The sequence below is a fragment of the Fusarium flagelliforme genome (genome assembly GCF_020744385.1).
Source record: "Fusarium flagelliforme strain FIESC 12 MPI-CAGE-AA-0113 chromosome Unknown B0J16scaffold_1, whole genome shotgun sequence".
Lineage (NCBI taxonomy): Eukaryota > Fungi > Ascomycota > Sordariomycetes > Hypocreales > Nectriaceae > Fusarium > Fusarium flagelliforme.
In genome coordinates this window covers 1,489,442-1,508,310 of record NW_025763503.1, presented here as the reverse complement: position 1 = coordinate 1,508,310, position 18,869 = coordinate 1,489,442, and the positions used below count along the sequence as shown (strand labels likewise).

At 50.6% G+C, this 18,869-nt stretch overlaps 5 protein-coding genes across 5 annotated transcripts; 3 read left to right on the top strand and 2 right to left on the bottom strand.

Annotated features, from left to right (window-relative positions):
* Window positions 1-107: 107 nt before the first annotated feature.
* On the top strand, window positions 108-3,799 carry B0J16DRAFT_313177 (Oxoglutarate and iron-dependent oxygenase degradation C-term-domain-containing protein; the record flags this gene model as incomplete). Its single annotated transcript, XM_046125111.1, has 6 exons — window positions 108-223; window positions 274-400; window positions 462-707; window positions 760-1,019; window positions 1,603-1,889; window positions 1,941-3,799. 6 exons carry the CDS (start codon window positions 108-110, stop codon window positions 3,797-3,799), a joined length of 2,895 nt encoding a protein of 964 aa, XP_045988471.1.
* Window positions 3,800-3,876: 77 nt separating this feature from the next.
* On the bottom strand, window positions 3,877-5,657 carry B0J16DRAFT_326770 (uncharacterized protein). The gene has a single exon (XM_046126044.1). The coding sequence runs from the start codon at window positions 5,358-5,360 to the stop codon at window positions 4,149-4,151; it is 1,212 nt and encodes a 403-aa protein (XP_045988470.1). The 5' UTR covers window positions 5,361-5,657; the 3' UTR covers window positions 3,877-4,148.
* Window positions 5,658-7,146: 1,489 nt separating this feature from the next.
* On the top strand, window positions 7,147-10,120 carry B0J16DRAFT_313175 (uncharacterized protein; the record flags this gene model as incomplete). The annotated part of the gene is made up of 3 exons (XM_046125110.1): window positions 7,147-7,447; window positions 7,602-8,777; window positions 8,832-10,120. 3 exons carry the CDS (start codon window positions 7,147-7,149, stop codon window positions 10,118-10,120), a joined length of 2,766 nt encoding a protein of 921 aa, XP_045988469.1.
* Window positions 10,121-11,808: 1,688 nt separating this feature from the next.
* B0J16DRAFT_352070 (major facilitator superfamily domain-containing protein) lies at window positions 11,809-13,694 on the top strand (the record flags this gene model as incomplete). Its single annotated transcript, XM_046129245.1, has 4 exons — window positions 11,809-12,075; window positions 12,122-12,385; window positions 12,434-12,524; window positions 12,571-13,694. 4 exons carry the CDS (start codon window positions 11,809-11,811, stop codon window positions 13,692-13,694), a joined length of 1,746 nt encoding a protein of 581 aa, XP_045988468.1.
* Window positions 13,695-13,858: 164 nt separating this feature from the next.
* B0J16DRAFT_6899 (uncharacterized protein) lies at window positions 13,859-18,725 on the bottom strand. The gene is made up of 3 exons (XM_046134302.1): window positions 18,076-18,725; window positions 14,548-18,023; window positions 13,859-14,499 (listed from the first exon to the last, which is right to left on the bottom strand). Exons 1-3 carry the CDS (start codon window positions 18,478-18,480, stop codon window positions 14,040-14,042), a joined length of 4,341 nt encoding a protein of 1,446 aa, XP_045988467.1. The 5' UTR covers window positions 18,481-18,725; the 3' UTR covers window positions 13,859-14,039.
* Window positions 18,726-18,869: the final 144 nt, after the last annotated feature.

Genomic DNA, 18,869 nt, shown 5'->3' with positions numbered 1-18,869 from the left:
GCGAGAACAACCCCACCATGCAAGAGCTCTCTAGAAGAATGGTCCAAATCTCTCTCCACCATCATACGTGAATCTTTTACACTTTTGTTGACCGCATACCTTCAACAATGGCTCCCAAGACAATCATCGCTCCCTCTATCCTGTCGGCTGACTTTGCTCAGCTCGGCCATGACTGTGCCCGCACCATGAAGCAGGGCGCAGACTGGCTCCATGTCGACATCATGTACGTTACAACCCAACGACAAAGCAATTAGTACCGTACTGACTTGACAGGGACGGTCACTTTGTTCCCAACATCACCTTCGGCCCTCCCGTCGTTGCGGCCATCCGAGGTCACGTCGATCAGCCCACTGAGGCCCACGGCCGGGGCACCTTTGATTGTCATATGATGATTGCAGAGGTAGGCATTGCTTCACGAATACGGACACAAGAAGCAATAGAAGCTTACGCGGGGGATATAGCCTAAGAAATGGGTCAAGGAGTTCAAGAAGGCTGGCTGCAACCTTTACTGCTTCCACTACGAAGCCGCCTTCTCCAGCGCTGCCGAGAACCCCGAGGACCAGACCGACGAAAAGACCAACCCCAAGGCCCTTATCCGATATATCCACGACCAAGGTCTACTGGCTGGTATTGCTATCAAGCCCGATACTTCCGTCGATGTGTTGTGGGAGATTTTGGAGAACAGTGAGGAGAAGGAGAGACCCGATGTAAGTGTGCTTGATGTTAACACGGACCTTATCATGCTGACGCAAAAGATAGATGGTTCTTGTCATGACCGTTTACCCCGGCTTCGGTGGCCAAAAGTTTATGGCATCTGAGTTGCCCAAGGTCCAAGCCTTGCGCGAGAAGTACCCCGAGCTCAACATCGAAGTCGACGGTGGTATCGGACCCAAGACAATCGACGAAGCTGCCGACGCTGGTGCCAATGTCATTGTGGCAGGAAGTGCTGTTTTCGGAGCCAACGACCCCTCTGAGGTTATCGCCCAGCTGCGCCAGTCGGTTGATGCTCGAAATGCGAAGTAAGTTTATACGATGACATATTGCGAAAGTATATAGACAGGAGTTTAGCAATGACATGATGAGAGATGAATGAACATGTGAAAAGTCGATTTTTGGAAGCTCTGAAGAGATGCCCGCGTATCCCAGTTTCTAACATCTTGGCTCAGTGCTTCTCGTCGTCCTACGTCGCTCTGAGATGGTGGGGTTGCAGTGATATTATGAGCGCGAAGCTGGGCGCATAATTCTAAACGATGTTACAATGAATCTTATGCTGCGTCCTGTAAAGTCTCAGTGTGTGTCTCTTTTTGGTATTCTGGACGACTGCTATTTGATCAAACTTTCAGGAGCGCCTACTTGCATACATGCTACGCATACTGTATGGCTCTATGCTATCATGTTGCTCCAGCTAGTGATCGAACGAGGTCCACTATCGGCCCCATCATCATGGCTGCTCATCTTAGCGCCTATAGCTCTTCATGAGGAGCTGGTCGAGAAACAGGAGAAATGTGTGCAACCTGAGACATGATAGAAGTCAATTGAGTAATAGAAGCTTGAATAATATGTAAGAAATTCAAATAATTGAACAAAATTTTGTGGCATTAGTCTCTTACCGTTGATCATTGGCAGGGTTCATGGCGGTCCTAAAGTTGAGGATGGGTCGATTTTCGGAACCAAAAATTTCAGAAGATTGGCGACGTCAGCCCATTCTTTGCGACGTCGCTTGCACAACCACCAATACCTTTTCTCGCATCCTGAATTTCTTTCCAGCAGCAACCCTCTTTCTCTCGCACAACCTCTCAGTTCCAATTCAATTGCGCGAGTCATCATGAAGAGAAAAGCGGGAGCTGCTGCTGGTGCCTCCAAGGCCAACAAGAAAAAGTCAAAGCCTTGTGAGCATTGTCAATGGCACCGTTTCGCAAGCTTCTACTAACGAATTTTAGCTCTCGGCGCTGAGGAAGCCCAGAAGCGATTTCGCGCTGGCCTTTTCGACCAAAAGGTCCTTAACTCGTACACGGAGCAGTATGCTCAATCGGAACCCTACAAGCACGCCGTCATCAATGGCCTAGTCGACGATTCCCTCCTTCGATCGGTGCGCAGTGAGATCAAAGCCAACGTCGAGTTCACACCCAAGGAGACCGATATTTACAAGATCCACCAGTCTGGAGATCTTGCCAACCTCGATGGATTGGATGACGAGTCTTTGGCCAAGCTGCCTTCGCTCCTTAAGCTTCGCGACGCCATCTACTCTGAGTCCTTCCGCAACTATGTTTCCCACATCACAGACTGTGGCCCACTGAGCGGTCGCAAGACAGACATGGCCATCAACATCTATACTCCCGGCTGCTACCTGCTCTGTCATGACGATGTCATCGGCAGTCGTCGCGTCAGCTACATCCTCTACCTTGTCGACCCCGACACGCCTTGGAAGCCTGAATGGGGTGGCGCACTCCGTCTGTTCCCTGTCCAGGAAATTAAGGATAAGGACGGTGAGGTCGCAAAGACACCGCTTCCTGATGTTTCAAAGGTTATCCCACCAGCATGGAACCAGCTGAGCTTCTTCGCTGTCCAGCCTGGCGAGAGTTTCCATGATGTGGAAGAGGTTTACCGCGCCGAGACCAAGAAGCAGCTCGAGAAGGAAGGCGGTCGCATTCGTATGGCTATCAGCGGATGGTTCCATATTCCCCAGATCGGAGAGGATGGCTATATCAAGGGTGAGGAGGAGAGAAATGCCAAAAACAGCGGCTTGATGCAGCTCCAGGGCAACCCTGCTCAGTACGATATGCCTCAACCTCAGGTTATGAAGGTCGATAAGTCACAAGCCAGCCAAGGCTTTGATGAGGCGGACCTCGAGTTTCTGCTCAAGTACATCTCCCCCGCATACCTGGTCCCAGATGCTCTGGAAGAGATTTCAGAAACTTTCAACGAGATGTTCGAGATTACTCTACCAGACATCCTGGGTAAGAAGTTTGCCAAGCGCCTCAGGGACTATGTTGAGGCCGAGGAGAAGAAGCCTGTACCGGAAGATACACCTACAATAGAAAAGACCTCCCCATGGCGGGTGGCCAAGCCTCCCCACAAGGCTCGATACATGTACCAACAGCCTAGCGGACCTGATCAGCTTCGCACATCTCAGGAGGAGTCGCCCATTACCGAGCTTCTCGATATCTTCCTGCCAAGTCGACAATTCCGCCAGTGGCTCCAGATGGCCACCAAGACCACCGTTGAGAGCGCAGACCTTCTTGCTCGTCGTTTCCGTCGTGGCCTAGACTACACTCTTGCGACTGGTCATGAGGGCAAAGCACGTGTCGAAATCAACCTTGGTTTCACACCCACCAATGGTTGGGGCGAGGATGAGGAAGAGGACCCCGAAGAGGAAGCCGAGGAGCAGAATGGCAAGGACGTTAAGGGCAAGGGCAAGGGTAAAGCCAAGGCTGTCGAGAAGAAGAAAAAGGAGGAAGAGGAGGTTCCAGAAGTCGGTGGACAAGAAATCTTCATGTCAGGCGATGATGATGCCGACGAGGACGCAGCCGTGTACAAGACAGGCGGTGACGATGATGACAACATCCTCTTCTTCCAGGCTCCCACTTGGAACAAGATGACTATTGTCATGCGTGACAGCGGCGCTCTCAAGTTCGTCAAGTATATCAGCAAGAGTGCCAAGGGTGACAGGTGGGACATCTCTGGTGCTTTTGAGGTCGAAGAGGACGACGACGACGACGACGATGCCGCCGAAGATGACGATGACGAGGAGGAGTTCCAAGGCTTTTCACCCAAGGGCACAGAGAGCGAATCTGATTGAATAATAAGACATATAGATTGATTTGCAATCTTACAACGATAGATACCATGACACAAAAGCACGGCAATGATTTAAGTCTGTTTGAATAATGATAAATTCCCATTGTATTGTTTCCCAAAAAAAAATAAAAAAATGCTTGAAAGTCCCTTTGACCTGGATCGTGGTATCGCTATGTCCAACTCCCTATGTATCGCCATAATTCCAATATCGTATATACATAATCAAATTTGTGAAGGTCTAATGCCAAATTGGCGATAGAATACCCCGCCTCATCTTCATCTCTTCCACAGGCTGGTAGAAAACAAAATCATGTTGAGAGTAAATCGGGCGTGTAGCCCTAAGTCTTCCGTTATTCCAGAGCTGGCTCCAATTTGTTGTTGTTGAAGAGGCTGGCCACTTCTGCCTGTAGTAACTCTGTGACACCCTGGGCTTCTTGAGTTCTACCAGACTGAGACAAGTGATTGACCGTATCGTGTCCCAGAAAAGCAAGCCACGATACAGTGCTCAATTTTGCAGGCTTTGCCTTCTTAGGCCCAATAGTAGTGACCAATTTTCGAAGTCTTTCCTTATCTTTGAAGAAGTTGAGCGCAGGAAGATGGTCAGGATGTGTTGGGTGGTAGAGGTGAAGGTGAGCACGTTCCAAAAGGAAGGGCTGAGGTAGGCGATCAGCCGTAGCAATATGAGCATCAAAGAGCTCTTCGGATGGCGCGGGTCGACTGTAAGACTCGACGGTGGAGAACCATGATACAGAACGCCATGAGGAAACCAGAAGATCCGAGAGTAAGGGGCTGGTCTTAAACAATTGCTGCGCTTGCAACATGGTGGAGATGCCTGAATCAAGGTTGCCATACTGGGGCTGACACTTTGTCTTGACAAGTTCTCCGAGTAGATAGGATGCTCTCTTGAGGCGCTTTTCCTTTGGCAAGTTTCCAGATGTGTCATTGACTGTCCGCACAAGCCATTCCCAAGCAACCTCCTCCATACCCTCTGCCACTAGGAACGGGGCCAGTGTACGGATAAAAGCCTGATTGTCCATAAATCGCAAGTCCTGCTCGGCGCCACATGACCGAAGCCATCTTATAACACGTCCCGATACACCTGATGTAGCGAGACCTGCCAGACCGGCTTCTTGTGCCTGAAGTTGCTTTGCCTTGGCGTGCATGCAACCGATTGCAGCCTTGGGTGTCATCAATCCTCGAGCTACAGCATGGTCGAAAACTTCTATTGGATCACGCGTTGGTGTTGCTAGAGCGGGAGGTGATAGACTTGTAGGGAATGTTGATTTGACATCTTTATTGTAGCTGAATAGCGGGTTGGCCAGAATATCTTTCAAATGAAGATTCGCAGCTGATAGTCGGGCAGGATTTGTTGGATCAACGGATTTCGCAGCAGGCTGGGCTGGACTATTGGAGCTCTCTCCATATTCGCGATCAAGTTGCTTTCGAAAGGATGTCTTGAGACCGTCAAGAAGCTTCTGAGACTGTTGTTTCGACAAGGGTAGGGGTTCGTGATATGATGCGAATAGGTTCTTAAGCGACTGAACCGACTTGGTGGTAAACATGACGGGCAAGAGGACAATTGAGGTGAGCAGGTAGAGATATCGATGGTAAGCCCTGCCCTAGGAGAAGCCGATACGATGGTGGTTCAACAGATCGTCACGTACGTCGCAAAGGGCGGGGTTATGGTTGATGTGCTTTGGTCATGCGTCCTCGAATTGGACCTGGCATGATGCCATCGTCGAACGAGACAAGCCACAAAGCGGGACTCGTTCATGGGTCATGTGATGTGAGGGGTTGAGCCTCGGGTGGCTGAGCCTACCTAGGCAACCGACGACTCAGATGTTATCCATCAATTCTGGAACTCTTACTGAGTGGTTTTATCAATTGGCTACGACAAGCTAAAGAGCAAATGCTATCAATCAGCATTACTAACGTCTCTATCCCGATACCCTGGAAAAGGTTTGAAAGGATTGGACGTGAATATCAATCGATGTTATCCAAACCAAGGAGGGAGCTTGGGTGGATCCAGCTGCGCTAAGACTGCTAAGGGTTGCAGCAGCCCCCTGGCTTGAATTAATGGCCTGTCCGCTGGTGTATCAAGACTTCGATTGAGATCTAGCCTCTTCTTTTCACGGGCTTGATAGATGGTTGCAGAAGTACCAGTACATAGATCTTTAAAAGGGTACCTGACAGCAGCCAGCCAGCCTCACACATGGAACCATGAGCGTGAACGCTGACAGGCGAACTTTCAGGTGCCGCAGCCTCAAACAAGCAAAGATGCTGTATTGACGAGAAGGCGCCGGAGAGGTGGCCTGTGTAACCGCCAATTGCGTTTTTAATCAGATTTGAGCACAGCAGAGAAAAGAGCGGTGATGGGAGCGTCCATCTAGGCATGCATTGGATTGCATAGACTATTGTCGAGGGCATGTTTGGCTCTCCGCATGAAGCACTTGATAGGCACGTCCCTGTCCCTGGAGAGCGAATGTGACGTCCTTCTCCAGCATCCATATCCAAGTGCGATTCTTTGTTACGTGCTCGTGTGGGCTACTCGCAGGGGCCCGAACACGGCGAGCTTCATGATCCTTGGTTGGATTTGGGGCTAAGCGACCAAGGGAAGGCATCTGTCTCTCTAAAGTTCGAGGTACCGAGTGACACGAGAACGGCTAAGGACAGAAGACGTGAATCATGTAGCTGTACTTACGGCCATGCCGTTGAGGGACTGGACGCCACCTGGCAAACAGTCTCCAATGTTTAGGGCGATCTGCTTCCGGCCAGGGCAAAGTGTCGACGTCGGACGTTTGCAATTGGATGAACCAATTTGAGCCCGTCCAGTCAGTGCATCGTGAGCCACCCGCTGTAAGAGAGCTGGGAAATAGTGCAGTCAGAGTGTCTTTCAGGGGTTGACAAGCCTGAAGGAGGAACACCAAAGGCTGAACTGGGGTGCGGGCAAGGCGCTAGAGGCAAAGCCTTCGTAACCTCCTCCACTGCCACTGATCGGATGCCCTGAAGGTCGAGCTAAAGCCCACCTCAAGGTTCTTGCTTCTGGGGAAAACCTCGTCTTATCCTGTCGTCTCCTCTTCCTCTCTCCCTTTGACCTAGCACCAAACCTAACCTTTCTAACCTTTAACTCTTTCTCCATCATTTGACCTCTCCTTCCCATCGACGCCCTCATCTGTCGACTACGGATACTCAACCTGCCTGTTGCTCCTTCAGAGGACAGCTGACAGGTCACTACCTTTTTTCTTCCATTGTTTCCCTCTCCACACTTTGAGCCTCCATAGCTCTCCTCCCGCACAACGTTGACTTCACGCACACGCACACACAACATAATCAACCACAACCCATCTAATGTCCGAAGCGACTTCACGGACGTCCGCCTCGCGCGGCAGAGGCTCTGGCCGCGGTGGTAGAGGAGGTTTCGCCGGTCGCGGCGGCCGACGAACCAATGGCGACAAGCCCGACCATAGCACCGCTGATTCTCAGGGTGCATTCGAAGATGAAGGCGATTTTGGCGAGCTTCGAAAGCAATACGGCGAGAAGACTTCAGTGATCCGGGAGATGTTCCCCGACTGGTCTGAGGCCGATGTCCTTTTTGCTCTTCAGGAAACCGACGGCGACGAGAACGAAGCCGTCACCCGTATCGCTGAGGGTATGTCAGGCTTTTTATCCACAATCGACCTCAGTCCACCCCTCGCGCTCAGGCTACACATACATCCACGAGCTGCTGAGATAGCTGCGCGTCGATTGCCCCCTCCATGACCTCATACTCTCTAATTGTGCTACTGACACATGCTCTTCTCTAGGTACCGTTTCGCAATGGGGTGAAGTTTCAAAGCCTAAGAAGGCTTCTCGAGCTAAGGCTAAGGACCAAGCTCCTACTCCTTCGAACGACGCGACATCTACTGGGCCCCGGGCCGCTCGTGGTGGTCGAGGTGCATCTGAGGGAGGTCGCGGTCGAGGCCGAGCTACGGATCGAGGAGGTCGTAGCACACGTGGCCGCCCTGCTGCTGCTCCTACCAACGGAGCTGGACCCAAGGAGAACGCTGCCTTGTCTATTCCTACAGAGGAGTCATCTGTCTGGGGCACTAAGGAACCCAAGGTGGGCACCTCGGAGGAGAAGGAGGCCCTTCCTGAACAACCTTCCCTCTCTGCGACTGTTGAGGCACCCAAGCCTGCTGCTCCCGCAGTAAAGACCTGGGCAAGCATGCTGCGACAGTCGGCTCCTCCCAAGGCCCCGCCTAAGCCTAAGGAAGCTCCCGCCGCTCCTCAGCCAGCTGCTGAACCTGCTGAACCTGAGTCTGCCCCCGAACCTCTCGAACCCGAGCCTGAGGCTGTGCCCGAGCCCGAGCCCGAAACCGCCCCTGCCCCCGCCGACGAAACTGATGAGACTACGCCCGTTGCCGATACCGTTACTCCTGCCGAAGTTCCTCAAGTTAGCGTAGAGCCCGAGGTTGCTCTCCCCCCCTCCAAGGATGAGCTTACCGAATCAAATCTTGAACAGGTTGTTGACGAATCCAAACCGCCTCCGGAAGGTACTGTCGCAAGCACCACGGCTGACTCTTGGGATCCTCGACAGAACCCTGCCAGTGTTAATGCTACACCTATCTCGGCTGCCCAGCAGCAGCATCACGCTCCTCCCAGCGGATTCGCCGCAACTGCCGCCAAGGCTACTGCTGAGCGAACTACCCGCGTTCCTAGCCACCATCACCAGCGACGTGTCCTCGACCAGGAGGAAGCTGTACGCATGCCTGGTAACCGTGAGGTTGACCGTGCTGCCGTTCAGTTTGGAGCTTTCAGCCTGAACGGGGATGAAGACATTGATGGTGACCGAGAGGAGCCAGAGACCAGAGCTCAACCTCCAGCCGACTCACCTGTCACTCACCCTCGCACATCGCTTCCTCCTGCCACTCAAGCTGGCGTACCCGACTCATTTGCTCAGAAGCCCGCCCCTGCGGTTGCCCCGATTGCGGCCCCCACTGGTACGACCTTGTTTTCAAGTTCGCCGTTCCGTTTGTTTGCTGACCAGGTTACAGTTCCTTCTGCTCAATCCCAGGTTCAGGCTCAGGCTCAGGCTCAGATGCCTGGCCAAGTTCCTGCTTCGAGCGCTCAGCAATACGGCCGCTTTGGTCAAGCTGGTGCTCAGGACCCCATGGCCGCTCAGAAGCCATTGGATCCTTTCAACCAGCAGAGCACCCCCTCTTCTCAACCTCCCTTCGACAACTTCTCCTCCCAAACATCCCAGGCACAACAGCCTGGCGGCGCTTTCAGCTCTGCGCCTACCGACTACGCTTCTTACTACACCGCGAACCAATCCGACCGAAACCCCTACAACTACTACGGCCAGCAATTTGGCCAGCAGGGAGGACAGGGCCCAGATGCCACTGCCTCTCAGCGACCCTTTGGTGCCTATGGAGCTTCTCAAGCAGACAACCTTAGCCAATATCCCCAGAGTGGTCTGCACAACCAGCAGCGATTCGGTGGAAGTGCCGCGGATGCCCAGAACAGCGGCAACAGCACTCCCAACCCTACTACTCAGGCTCAGCAGCAACAGGCCCAACAGCCTGCTCAGGCTCAGCAGCCTGGCCAAGGCTCTCAACCCCAGTCACATGGCCAGTACTCTGGATACAACCATCCTTACTACAGCAACCCCTACTATCATCAATACTACTCTGGATATGGTCAGGGAGGATTTGGTCCTTACGGCGGCAAGGCAGGCATGTACGGCCAGCCCTATGGCATCTCCCCCAACGCCCCCTATGACCACAGCTCATCCCCCGCTGGTTTCGCCCAGTCTTCCCTTCATCGGGACAGTGGTCTGGGTTCTGGTCTGGGCGATTATGGCCGTGTTGCCACTAGCCAAGCTGCCAGCCAGCCTGGTCTTGGCGCCAGCTCTTTCGGCAGTGTCCATGATAGCTTCGCTCGCGGAGGCGCTCCTTTCCAGACCCAGGGCCAGTCATTCAACAGCCCTGGACAGCCTGGCAACGCTGTCGCTGATGATCTGAAGCCCCCATTCGGTGATTCCAAGGCTGGATCTGGTCCCTCGCCTTCTCTCGGCGGCGCCCGCCCTGGGTCGGCTACTAATGCTCCTGCTGCCCAGACTGGTCTCCCACCCCCTCAGAACTATGGCGCTTACCCTAGCCATCTTCAGGGCCATAACCTGCAGCACGGCAGCAACGCCTACGGCATGGGTGGTAACGCCGGTGCCAGCCAGCACGGAAACAGCCCCTATGGTTCGTACGCCCAGGGCTTCGGTGGTAGCGGCTACTATGGCGGTCAGCAGCAGCAACAGCAGCGCGGCGGCTGGGGAGGCAACTACCACTAGAATAGCAGTGTCGAATCCGGTGGCTCTTGAGAAGGATGTAAGATTTAAGGAGAAAGGAGAGGAGAAAGGGTTGATGAACGATGATTAGGAGTCAGGGGTTATAATCAGCATGATGCATATGGCTCATCCGTGGGGCCAAACGAATATTCTCTCTCACACCTCAATGTGTCTACGTGTACGATTGTTTCTTTTTTTCGAGAATCACCTTAAGAGAAGATCAGGGTGGCATATGGCAACACAAAACAAAACAAAGAAAAGAAAAACGGAATAGGACGGAACGGAAGGGCAGGGCGTTTCGCCATGGTCTTTTTTCTTTTCATTTTCAACTTTCGAGTTTCACTCCCACTCTCATTCTGCCTGGCCTGGTGCTCTTTTCTTGTTCAGGTCGAAACCAACAAACAAACGAGACTGCGTGCGTGTTATTTTTCTTACTTCCTGCCGTTAGGAATTGCTTGCTTGCTTGCTTTGATGAAACATGGTTCTTTTTATTGGGTTGTTATTCGAGGGAGAGGGCTCAACTGAACTGCAACGGCTGGATTGTTTTTTGTTCACTCACAGGCTTTTCTTTTTTGGGAGACTGGGATGAACGTGTTTCGTTTAACGATCGATGTGTATTCTTTCCAAGGACAAAGGGGAAAAAGGCAATGCAAGGCGTGCACGGGAGAAGGCAAGGCAAAGGTTAGGACATAGGATTGGTTCGGCTTAGGCATGAGATTGAGAAGTCCATTTATACGGGCTTTGATCCAATGATATCAATTAAAATAAGAAAATCTTATTGGAGAGGAATGATTGTTTGTCTACAAGTGATGAGTGCCTAGTTATATATGATCATGATCATATAAAGATGAACATGATCATGTCGGTAACAGGTTCATGATGGAATTTGTAAGCTTTGGGGGTACAATATGCAGTCATCCCTGAATGGAAATAAGATTGGCTACAGCTTGACCGATGATGAAGACATCCATGTTTTGAAATATATGTCTTGGCCATGTTACTCTGCTTGCTGTCAAGTATAACAATGAGCCGAGCCTACCGATAGCTACCGTTCCATGAGCCCATACAGGACAGTCAATTGTTAGTAACTAGAGGAGTTACAGACTAGAAAGAGGAGAAATAAACGACAATGACTGGATTGAGATAGAATTAGGCAATATCTACTTTGTATAAATTGACTATTTTCTGATGGCTTGCTCCGGCAATGAAACCCGGCTTTTGCGTATCATATTTGATGGATGAGTGGGGGAAAGATCTACCATGCAACGCTGCTAATGCGATCCATCCTCTGGTAAATACTCGTATATTTTTGACAATCAATTTGGGGGAATAGGGCTTGTGAGAACAAATGCTTGTATACTGCAAGTAAGCCGAGGATAACTGCAGAAATGGAATTCGTCATTCGGTTCGGGTTAGACGCCTTAGATCAAATTAATGCAGCCATCCTCTTCCCCATCTTCTCTCCCCCACATCTTTTTTTTCGAGTCTTTCTTTACCCCGGCCGATTTGATTGATAATTCTCATTGGGTTGGGGGTTTAAACCGAGCTTGACTGTGGACGGTTAGGCCTGCCAGCAGGGAGGTACCCCAGGTATGGGAAATATATTAACCAGGACATTCCCCCATTGTTCCTGTCAATCAGCATCATGTTTTTTGATTCTCGATTTCTCGAATCATTCATCTTGTTCGGTCATGGCTGATAACAATGAAAAGAGACCAGACTTGACTGTCGAGTCTGGTTCACAAGCACCTATTGAAGATCAGCAGAAGAACATCTCGGACAGGAATGAGAAAGGACCTACCGATTTCGGAGCCGACGACCGGCCTGCTGATGAAAACAATGATCGTGACGAGGGAGAAGGTGAAGCTGAATCAGTGGCTTCAAAGGATGAATTGAGGTTATCCAAAGCTCGTTGTATAGCTCTTGTCTGCACCGTCACCGGAGCTTCTTTTCTCAACGTGAGTACTTTAGTCTCTATAAGTCAATATCACTAACAGTTAATAGACCCTTTCCAGTCAAAGCGTAGTTATCATCCTCCCCCAAATTGGTCGAGCTCTGGATGTTCCTGATACGAGGCTTCAATGGGTTGTTTCATCCTATGTCTTGACGTTTGGTTGCTTTCTACTACTCTGGGGACGCATAGCAGATATCTACGGCAAGAGACTTATCTTTATCCTGGGGTCTTTCTGGGTTACGATTTGTTGTATCGTTAATGCTTTTATTCCTACTGAGATTGCATTTAACTTGTTCCGTGGACTTCATGGACTGGTAAGTTTATATACTCTTGATATACAAGTATCGATACTGATGAGATAGGGCGCTGCTGCCAATGTCCCGACTGCTATTGGCATTCTGGGCACTACATTTCCTCCCGGAAAGGCAAAGAACTATGCCTTTAGTGCATATGGTAAGTATGTTCTTACCTTGTTATAAACACTCACTAACATATACAGCTGCTGGTGCTCCCCTGGGCAGTGTCTGCGGAAATCTGGTCTCAGGTCTCATCGCCGAATGGGCCAGTTGGAAATGGGTGTTCGGTGCCCTCGCCATAATGGCCGGCATGATCGCTGTAGCCGGCGTCTTCTGCATCCCTCCTCCACCTCCGGAGCTCCAGCCCGAGCATAACAACCTCCGGGCCAAGACAGCGGCCATCGACTGGATCGGCGCTACTATGATCACTTGCGGTCTCTTGGCCCTCACCTTCGCTCTCACCGAGGGTAACGTCGTCGGCTGGACTGCCCCTTGGATTCCAGTCCTGATTGTTGTTTCGCTTGGTATCATCGTCGCTTTCTTCTTTTGGCAGCGGTATCTTGAGCAAAAGACGAATCGGCCTCCGCTTGTCAAGGTGTCCATCTTTCACAACTGGCGCTTTACGGCTGTCATGATCATCATGGGTTTCTTCTTTGGTGGTTTTAACAACTACCTTATCTATGCTACCTACTACTTCCAGGACTACCAGGGCTTGTCACCACTCCAGACGATGCTGCGATTCATCCCTACTGGTGTCAGTGGTTTCATCGTCGCCTTTTGCACTGCCCATCTTCTTTCGCGTATCCCAACTTTCTTCATCCTCGCCTTCGGCCATGTCGCTGTATGTATTGCAGCAGTCCTCTACGCCGTGCCCATTCCCCCAACGACATCGTACTTTGCCTGGGGCATGTGGGCTATGATTCTCTCAGTCGTTGGTGCCGATACAGCCTGGCCTTGTCTCACACTCTTCACTTCCCATGCACTTCCTAGAGAAGACCAAGCTGTTGGCGGCGCTCTCATCAACTCATCTGGCATGATTGGTCGTGCTATCTCTCTGGCTGTTGCTACAGCTATTCAGTCCTCGGTAATGGCAAAGGAAAGAGGCGTTACTGTACAGAATGTTGGGTCAGTTGAGGAATGGGATGATCCGTCGCTCAAAGGTCTTCGAGCAGGAGCTTGGACAAATTTCGGTATTCTTTTCATAGCCCTTGCGCTGGTTGTGTTTACTTTTAGGGGTATGGAAATCATTGGTAAAATACCTGACCGTCCTCAAAGGCCGGAGGGGGTAGTCAACCAGCAGGATACAGATGTTGAGCGACGCGGTTAGTCGGAGAAAGAATTGCATCGAAGAATGACATAGCGACGTAACGAATTATGGACATAAAAAGTTGCACTAGGGTTATTCATTAAGTATCTAGAGACAAATAAAGCCCTGGTTGATAGACTCGGGGATGTTGAAGCATCATATCGAATTTTTCATAAACATCATGAAGTTTATTAAGAATATGGATGTCTCAACAATGACAGCAGGCGACGAGATTGGTTGATGATGTAGTATAATAATATCGTGTATCATATAAAAGTCAAAGTCTATAGTAAGTGACATTGGCGCCGAATATGCAAAAAACGCGCTCGTGTCTGATGGGTATCAAAACTCCAAAACTGCTTCACCTCACCTCCCCCGAATCTCTTCCTCAATGCGGATCTGTGCCAGATCAACATCATCCTCCTCTTCCACTGACTCATCACGAGCCATGCGTTTAAGCCGTTGACGCAACGCAGGATCCTGTTCCAACTCCTGCCACAGCTCGACATCCCACTCTTCAATGTTTTCACCACGTCGACTCTTTCCCCAGGGTGGCCAGTCCCAAAGCCCGCACATGAGAAGAAGGCGTTTGGCACACTTGAGTACTATCTCAAATAGTCCTATGAGGCCGAGGGCGATAAAAAGTGTTGCCCACCATACTGCATCGTTGCCGAATAGGGTTGTGAAACTATCACTGATGGCATATGGCCCAGATGGCTGAGCCGCAAATGCCGCATCTAAGAAAGACAGCCAGGCGAACCAGCCGATCGTTGTGATAAAGAAAGACACCATGACAATCATGGTTTTGTAGTGTGTTTCAAATATGCTGCTTCCGTTAGTAATTATCCCCAGGTTGTGTCTCAACTTCACTTACAAAAGCTTCCAGTTGATCCAGAGAACTCCAACTGTAAATGTGAGCGTACCGAGGGCATACAATCCTTGGTCACGGGCTGCGGGTGTTATCCAGCCATGGCCGGCCCAAACAGCGTACCAACAGATCACACCCTCAATGGCGCCAAGGAGCATCCATCGACCAAACTTCCAGATATTAAGACCTTGGTTCCGTTGTCCATAGACGTAAAGCTCAGGAACAGCCAATAAAGTTTCAGCACTGAGATCCTGCTCCCAAATGCCCATGCAAATAACACAGAGACTGGTGAACAAAGTGTTGAACACAGTCAAGCTGGTAGCTTCGTACAGTGATGTACCACTATAACCTGTATATCTCTGATACTGCGCTGTTGGCAGATAGAAAAACATCTCTTTCCAGAACGTATACAGAATAAATTTGGCCGTCCGGACGTAGTTCCATCGTCCGTGGACAAGCAGCATTCGTTGCAGGAATCTGAACTGGGCGATTGCATAATCCGCCACACGAGCAGCTTGAAGACCTTCTTTTCCTGAGATACCAATACCGACATGACTGGCTGAGATCATAGCCAAATCATTTGCACCGTCACCGATGGCCAAGGTAAGTCCTCGTCGTTGCTTACCCCGGTACTTCTTCAATTGGGACCTCACGGTGCTGACAAGCAGTGCTTTCTGAGCTGGAGAGGCTCGGCAGCAGATAACTGAGTCGACCTGCAGCATCATCTTAAAGAACTGAGCAGATAATTCGGGTGACTTTTCAACAGCCGCAAGGGTCTGACCATCAATGACGACCACACTGTGGACAGAACCCGCTTGTAGGTCTTCCTGGAGAGCGATCAGTTGTGAGTCTAGGCCACCCTTGGAGACATCGAGAATGTATAGATCGGATCCGGGTCGACAAATTCGAGCAGAGTGGGCAATGTTGATAGCAGTCTCTCGCTTGTCACCTGTAAGCATCCAGATCTTGATGTTGGCCTTTCGCAGCCTTTCAATCGTTTCAGGCACTCCCTTCTGCAACTTGTCCTCTATAGCAGTTGCACCAACCAGGTCGAATGACTGCTCAATCATATCACCCGCCTCTTCAATACGCTGTTGCCGATTGTTGAGGCTAGTCGTGGCTTCGTCCCAGACCTTCTTCCAAGCCTGATACTCCTGTTCTGTGATGAACCTTTGCGCAAAGAGTAAGGTGCGGAGACCTTCTGTCGCAAAGTCATCGAGATGCTTGAAGCACTTGGTGAAAGTTTCGGAGTCGTCGAGAAGAGAGGGGTCCTCAAGGAAAGCAAGGTGGTCAGGGATGGGTTGCTGGTAATGGACAGGAGTGTTCAGATATTGACCACGAGGCATATCAATTGAGACGCCGCGAGTTGCGATAGACAGACGAGGCTTATCTTCAGACCGTCTAGCAAGCCAGCCAAATTCAAACGACTTGCTCCTGTCCATATTGGGGCGTCTGCTTGTGCTTCGATCCCTCGACACGCCAGGGTTTCGTCGAATTGTAAGACTGGGCCTTCCACCAAAGCTATTCCGTGGCTCTTGCTGCTCACTGCGTCGACGCATCTCGTGTTCAATGTCAGCGCTCTTGCGCACTTCAGTTGCCTTTTGTTTAGCGATCTGCGACATCTTAAGACGTGGTAAAATGGCAGAATCAGCGCCCTTGCAGATTACAGACACCCGGCCGTCAGGGAAACGAACAAGAATCGACATCTTCTTTCGCGCACTGGTAAACTCGATAACATCAAGGACTTCATATTTAGACTCTTCCTCCTGACCATCGGGCTGAGTTATTCGCAAGGTGATAGTCTGAGTTGTTCTGTTGATAACGAGGTAGCCCAGCTCCTGGGCGGCTTTGACAAGAGCAAGCTCGTCAGGGGATGCTGCTTGGAATGCTAGCTCTCCATTCTCCTTGTGTTCAGGTAAGCAAGTATGGCACAGAGCTACTGCCAGAATGTATTGTTTTGCCTTCCTTGCGAATCCAGAGTTTGGTCGAAGACGGAGATATTCGATAAGATCATTGGTCGTCACATCTGGTTGGATATGGTCCGGACGTCCAGTAGAACGCCATTGTGACGATGACCTACGGCTTGCAAATGACGTCCGTGAAGGTGCCATTGAAGGCCTGGACGGTGCCATGGACGGCCGGCGAGACATTGAAGGGCGAGGCGACATATGAGATGGTGATGGAAGAGCCAGAGGTGTCGATGGTTCGTGCGATCCTTCGGCTTGTTCTTCCCTGATGACCACGGTAACAGGTTCCGCCTTATAGACCGAAGGTTCACTGGGTTCTGTCTCTTCATCGAGCTTGAGGGCATCAATCTCATCGGCCTTTGGTTCCAGATCCATCTCGTGCAGCCACACCGTTCCAGCAACGCTAATCTTTCGAAACTTCATAACGTTGTCCGTCAATGTGCCTGTCTTGTCCGAGAAAACGTATCCTACTTGACCGAGGTTTTCCAAAATAGTGTTCGTATTGCATCGTGCAGGCGTATCCGTTTCCTCGTCATACATCTCAAGATCTCCGTTCACATTCAACAGCTGACCAATTTTCACAATCTCCAGACTGATGTAGAGTGCGAGGGGCACAACGTTGTTGAACATGATGATGAAGGCGATGATAATTTGGTAGAATGGCACCTTAGCCTGTTCCAAATACCATGAATGCCTCTCGGTGCTCTTCTGCCAGTTGACATAGCCCATCGACACACCAACAGACAGAATAACAACGTAAGTAGCAAGGGTGACGACGATCTTGTTAACCACGCCCTCCAGAGCTGGCTTCTTTGCCTTTGGGTGTTTGTTGGCATTCATGCGAATTTTGCAATCCTCTCCAGTATTGATGACAAGGCCAATTGCGGCATTGGTGTTTCGAACAATGCTTCCACGATAGATAACCTCGCTCGAAGTCAAAGGAACTGTCTTCTCGTTGACCGTGACACGTCCATCGAAGTTGTAGAGGTCTGGATTGGGATCTTCGACGACAAACTCGGCCCTGCAGTTTGAGATGCCCTCGATCGTGTCGCAACCCTCCAGGGCGTGCGTAACTTGTTTACTCTTGAGATTTGTTTCGCCGTCGAGTGCCATGGTTTCAATATAGGCCAATTTGTTCTCTCCGTCGCTGTCTAGTAGAATAAGGTCGGCAGGTATGGGCTCGTCTCGGCAGAGTCTGATGATATCTCCAACCTTTATCTCGCTCCATCTCACAGGGACCCATCGTAAGCCGTTGAATTCTTCGTTGGGGGCTGGATGAGGTTCGGCCATAGAATTGGTCAGGAAGGGGTTCCATTTTCTCCATTTGGTGACTGGCTTGATCTTTCCGGTATATTTGTCTTCCCGTCCCAACACTGTCGCGAAGCCGGCATTCTCAATCTTGTCAAGGCGATATCTTCGGTAATCATCGTATCCTTCCTTCACTATCGTCAAGAGCACAAAGAACAACAGGGGTAGAATCGTCGTGTAAGAACCGGTCGTTGAGAGGCCTGGGACCTGTGAGACGTTAGAGACAAGACGATACTCACCAGTCACAAGTTGTACGTACCATCTGCGGTACACCAACGCACAGGAAGTAAAAGTTTCCGACGCGGGAGAATTGGAAGAATAACTGTTTTGGTATAAAGTCCCATACTGTATAACGAGATGTTCGGATGCTGTTTGAAACGTAGGGAAGACCACGGCGGTCGTCGATCAAGGGCGATTCGTGTTCGAGTTGAAGGGGTACGTGGCGTCCATCGGTTGACGCAACAATATGTTTGCGACGTAGGATAAGCTCGACAACAGTCTTTTGGTATAGGTCGGCAGCGGCGCCCTTTATGCGATTGACCAACGGCGCGGAATGCGTATGAGTAGCGTCACTTCTACGACGAGTGTTGATTTTGCTGTCGGTTTTCGAAGGTTCACGTCCCAATGGCGCTTCAGCTTCAGCATTGGGGCGCTCTTCAGCCATGATGGCTTGGCGAAAGGATAACGGTAAGCGAGCGTGATGAGGCTATCTTGGGCGATAACATGCGAGAGGATGGATAGTATTGTGTGAGGTGACGTATTCAATCGATCGGAGGGAACCGGGGGGGATGAGTTTGAAACGAGTGACAAGTATTACTGTATAAAGATGATGATGCCCCTGACCTGATTGTTTAAACCATGGGCTCAATGGTCTTTGCCCTGGTAAGAAGGACAGTTGGGTAGATCATTCGAGCAAAGGGAAGGGATGTGATGGATGTGAGAAAGTTGATCTCGATCTGTGGTACGGATAGGAATTTCAATTTCGCCCTGCCTTGATTCGGTAGTGGCGTGTTCGCGCCTGTGCTTTGCTGTGTCGTATCTTGCTGCTGTACC

What these genes read in the sequence shown, in the direction of transcription:
- B0J16DRAFT_326770 (XM_046126044.1), bottom strand. Translation starts at nt 5,360, where the DNA reads ATGTTTACCACCAAGTCGGTTCAGTCGCTTAAGAACCTATTCGCATCA.
- B0J16DRAFT_6899 (XM_046134302.1), bottom strand. Translation starts at nt 18,480, where the DNA reads ATGGCTGAAGAGCGCCCCAATGCTGAAGCTGAAGCGCCATTGGGACGT. An exon ending in GCGTTGGTGTACCGCAGATG is followed by an intron (nt 18,024 to 18,075) that starts GTACGTACAACT and finishes AACGTCTCACAG; the next exon opens with GTCCCAGGCCTCTCAACGAC. An exon ending in TGGATCAACTGGAAGCTTTT is followed by an intron (nt 14,500 to 14,547) that starts GTAAGTGAAGTT and finishes TAACGGAAGCAG; the next exon opens with CATATTTGAAACACACTACA.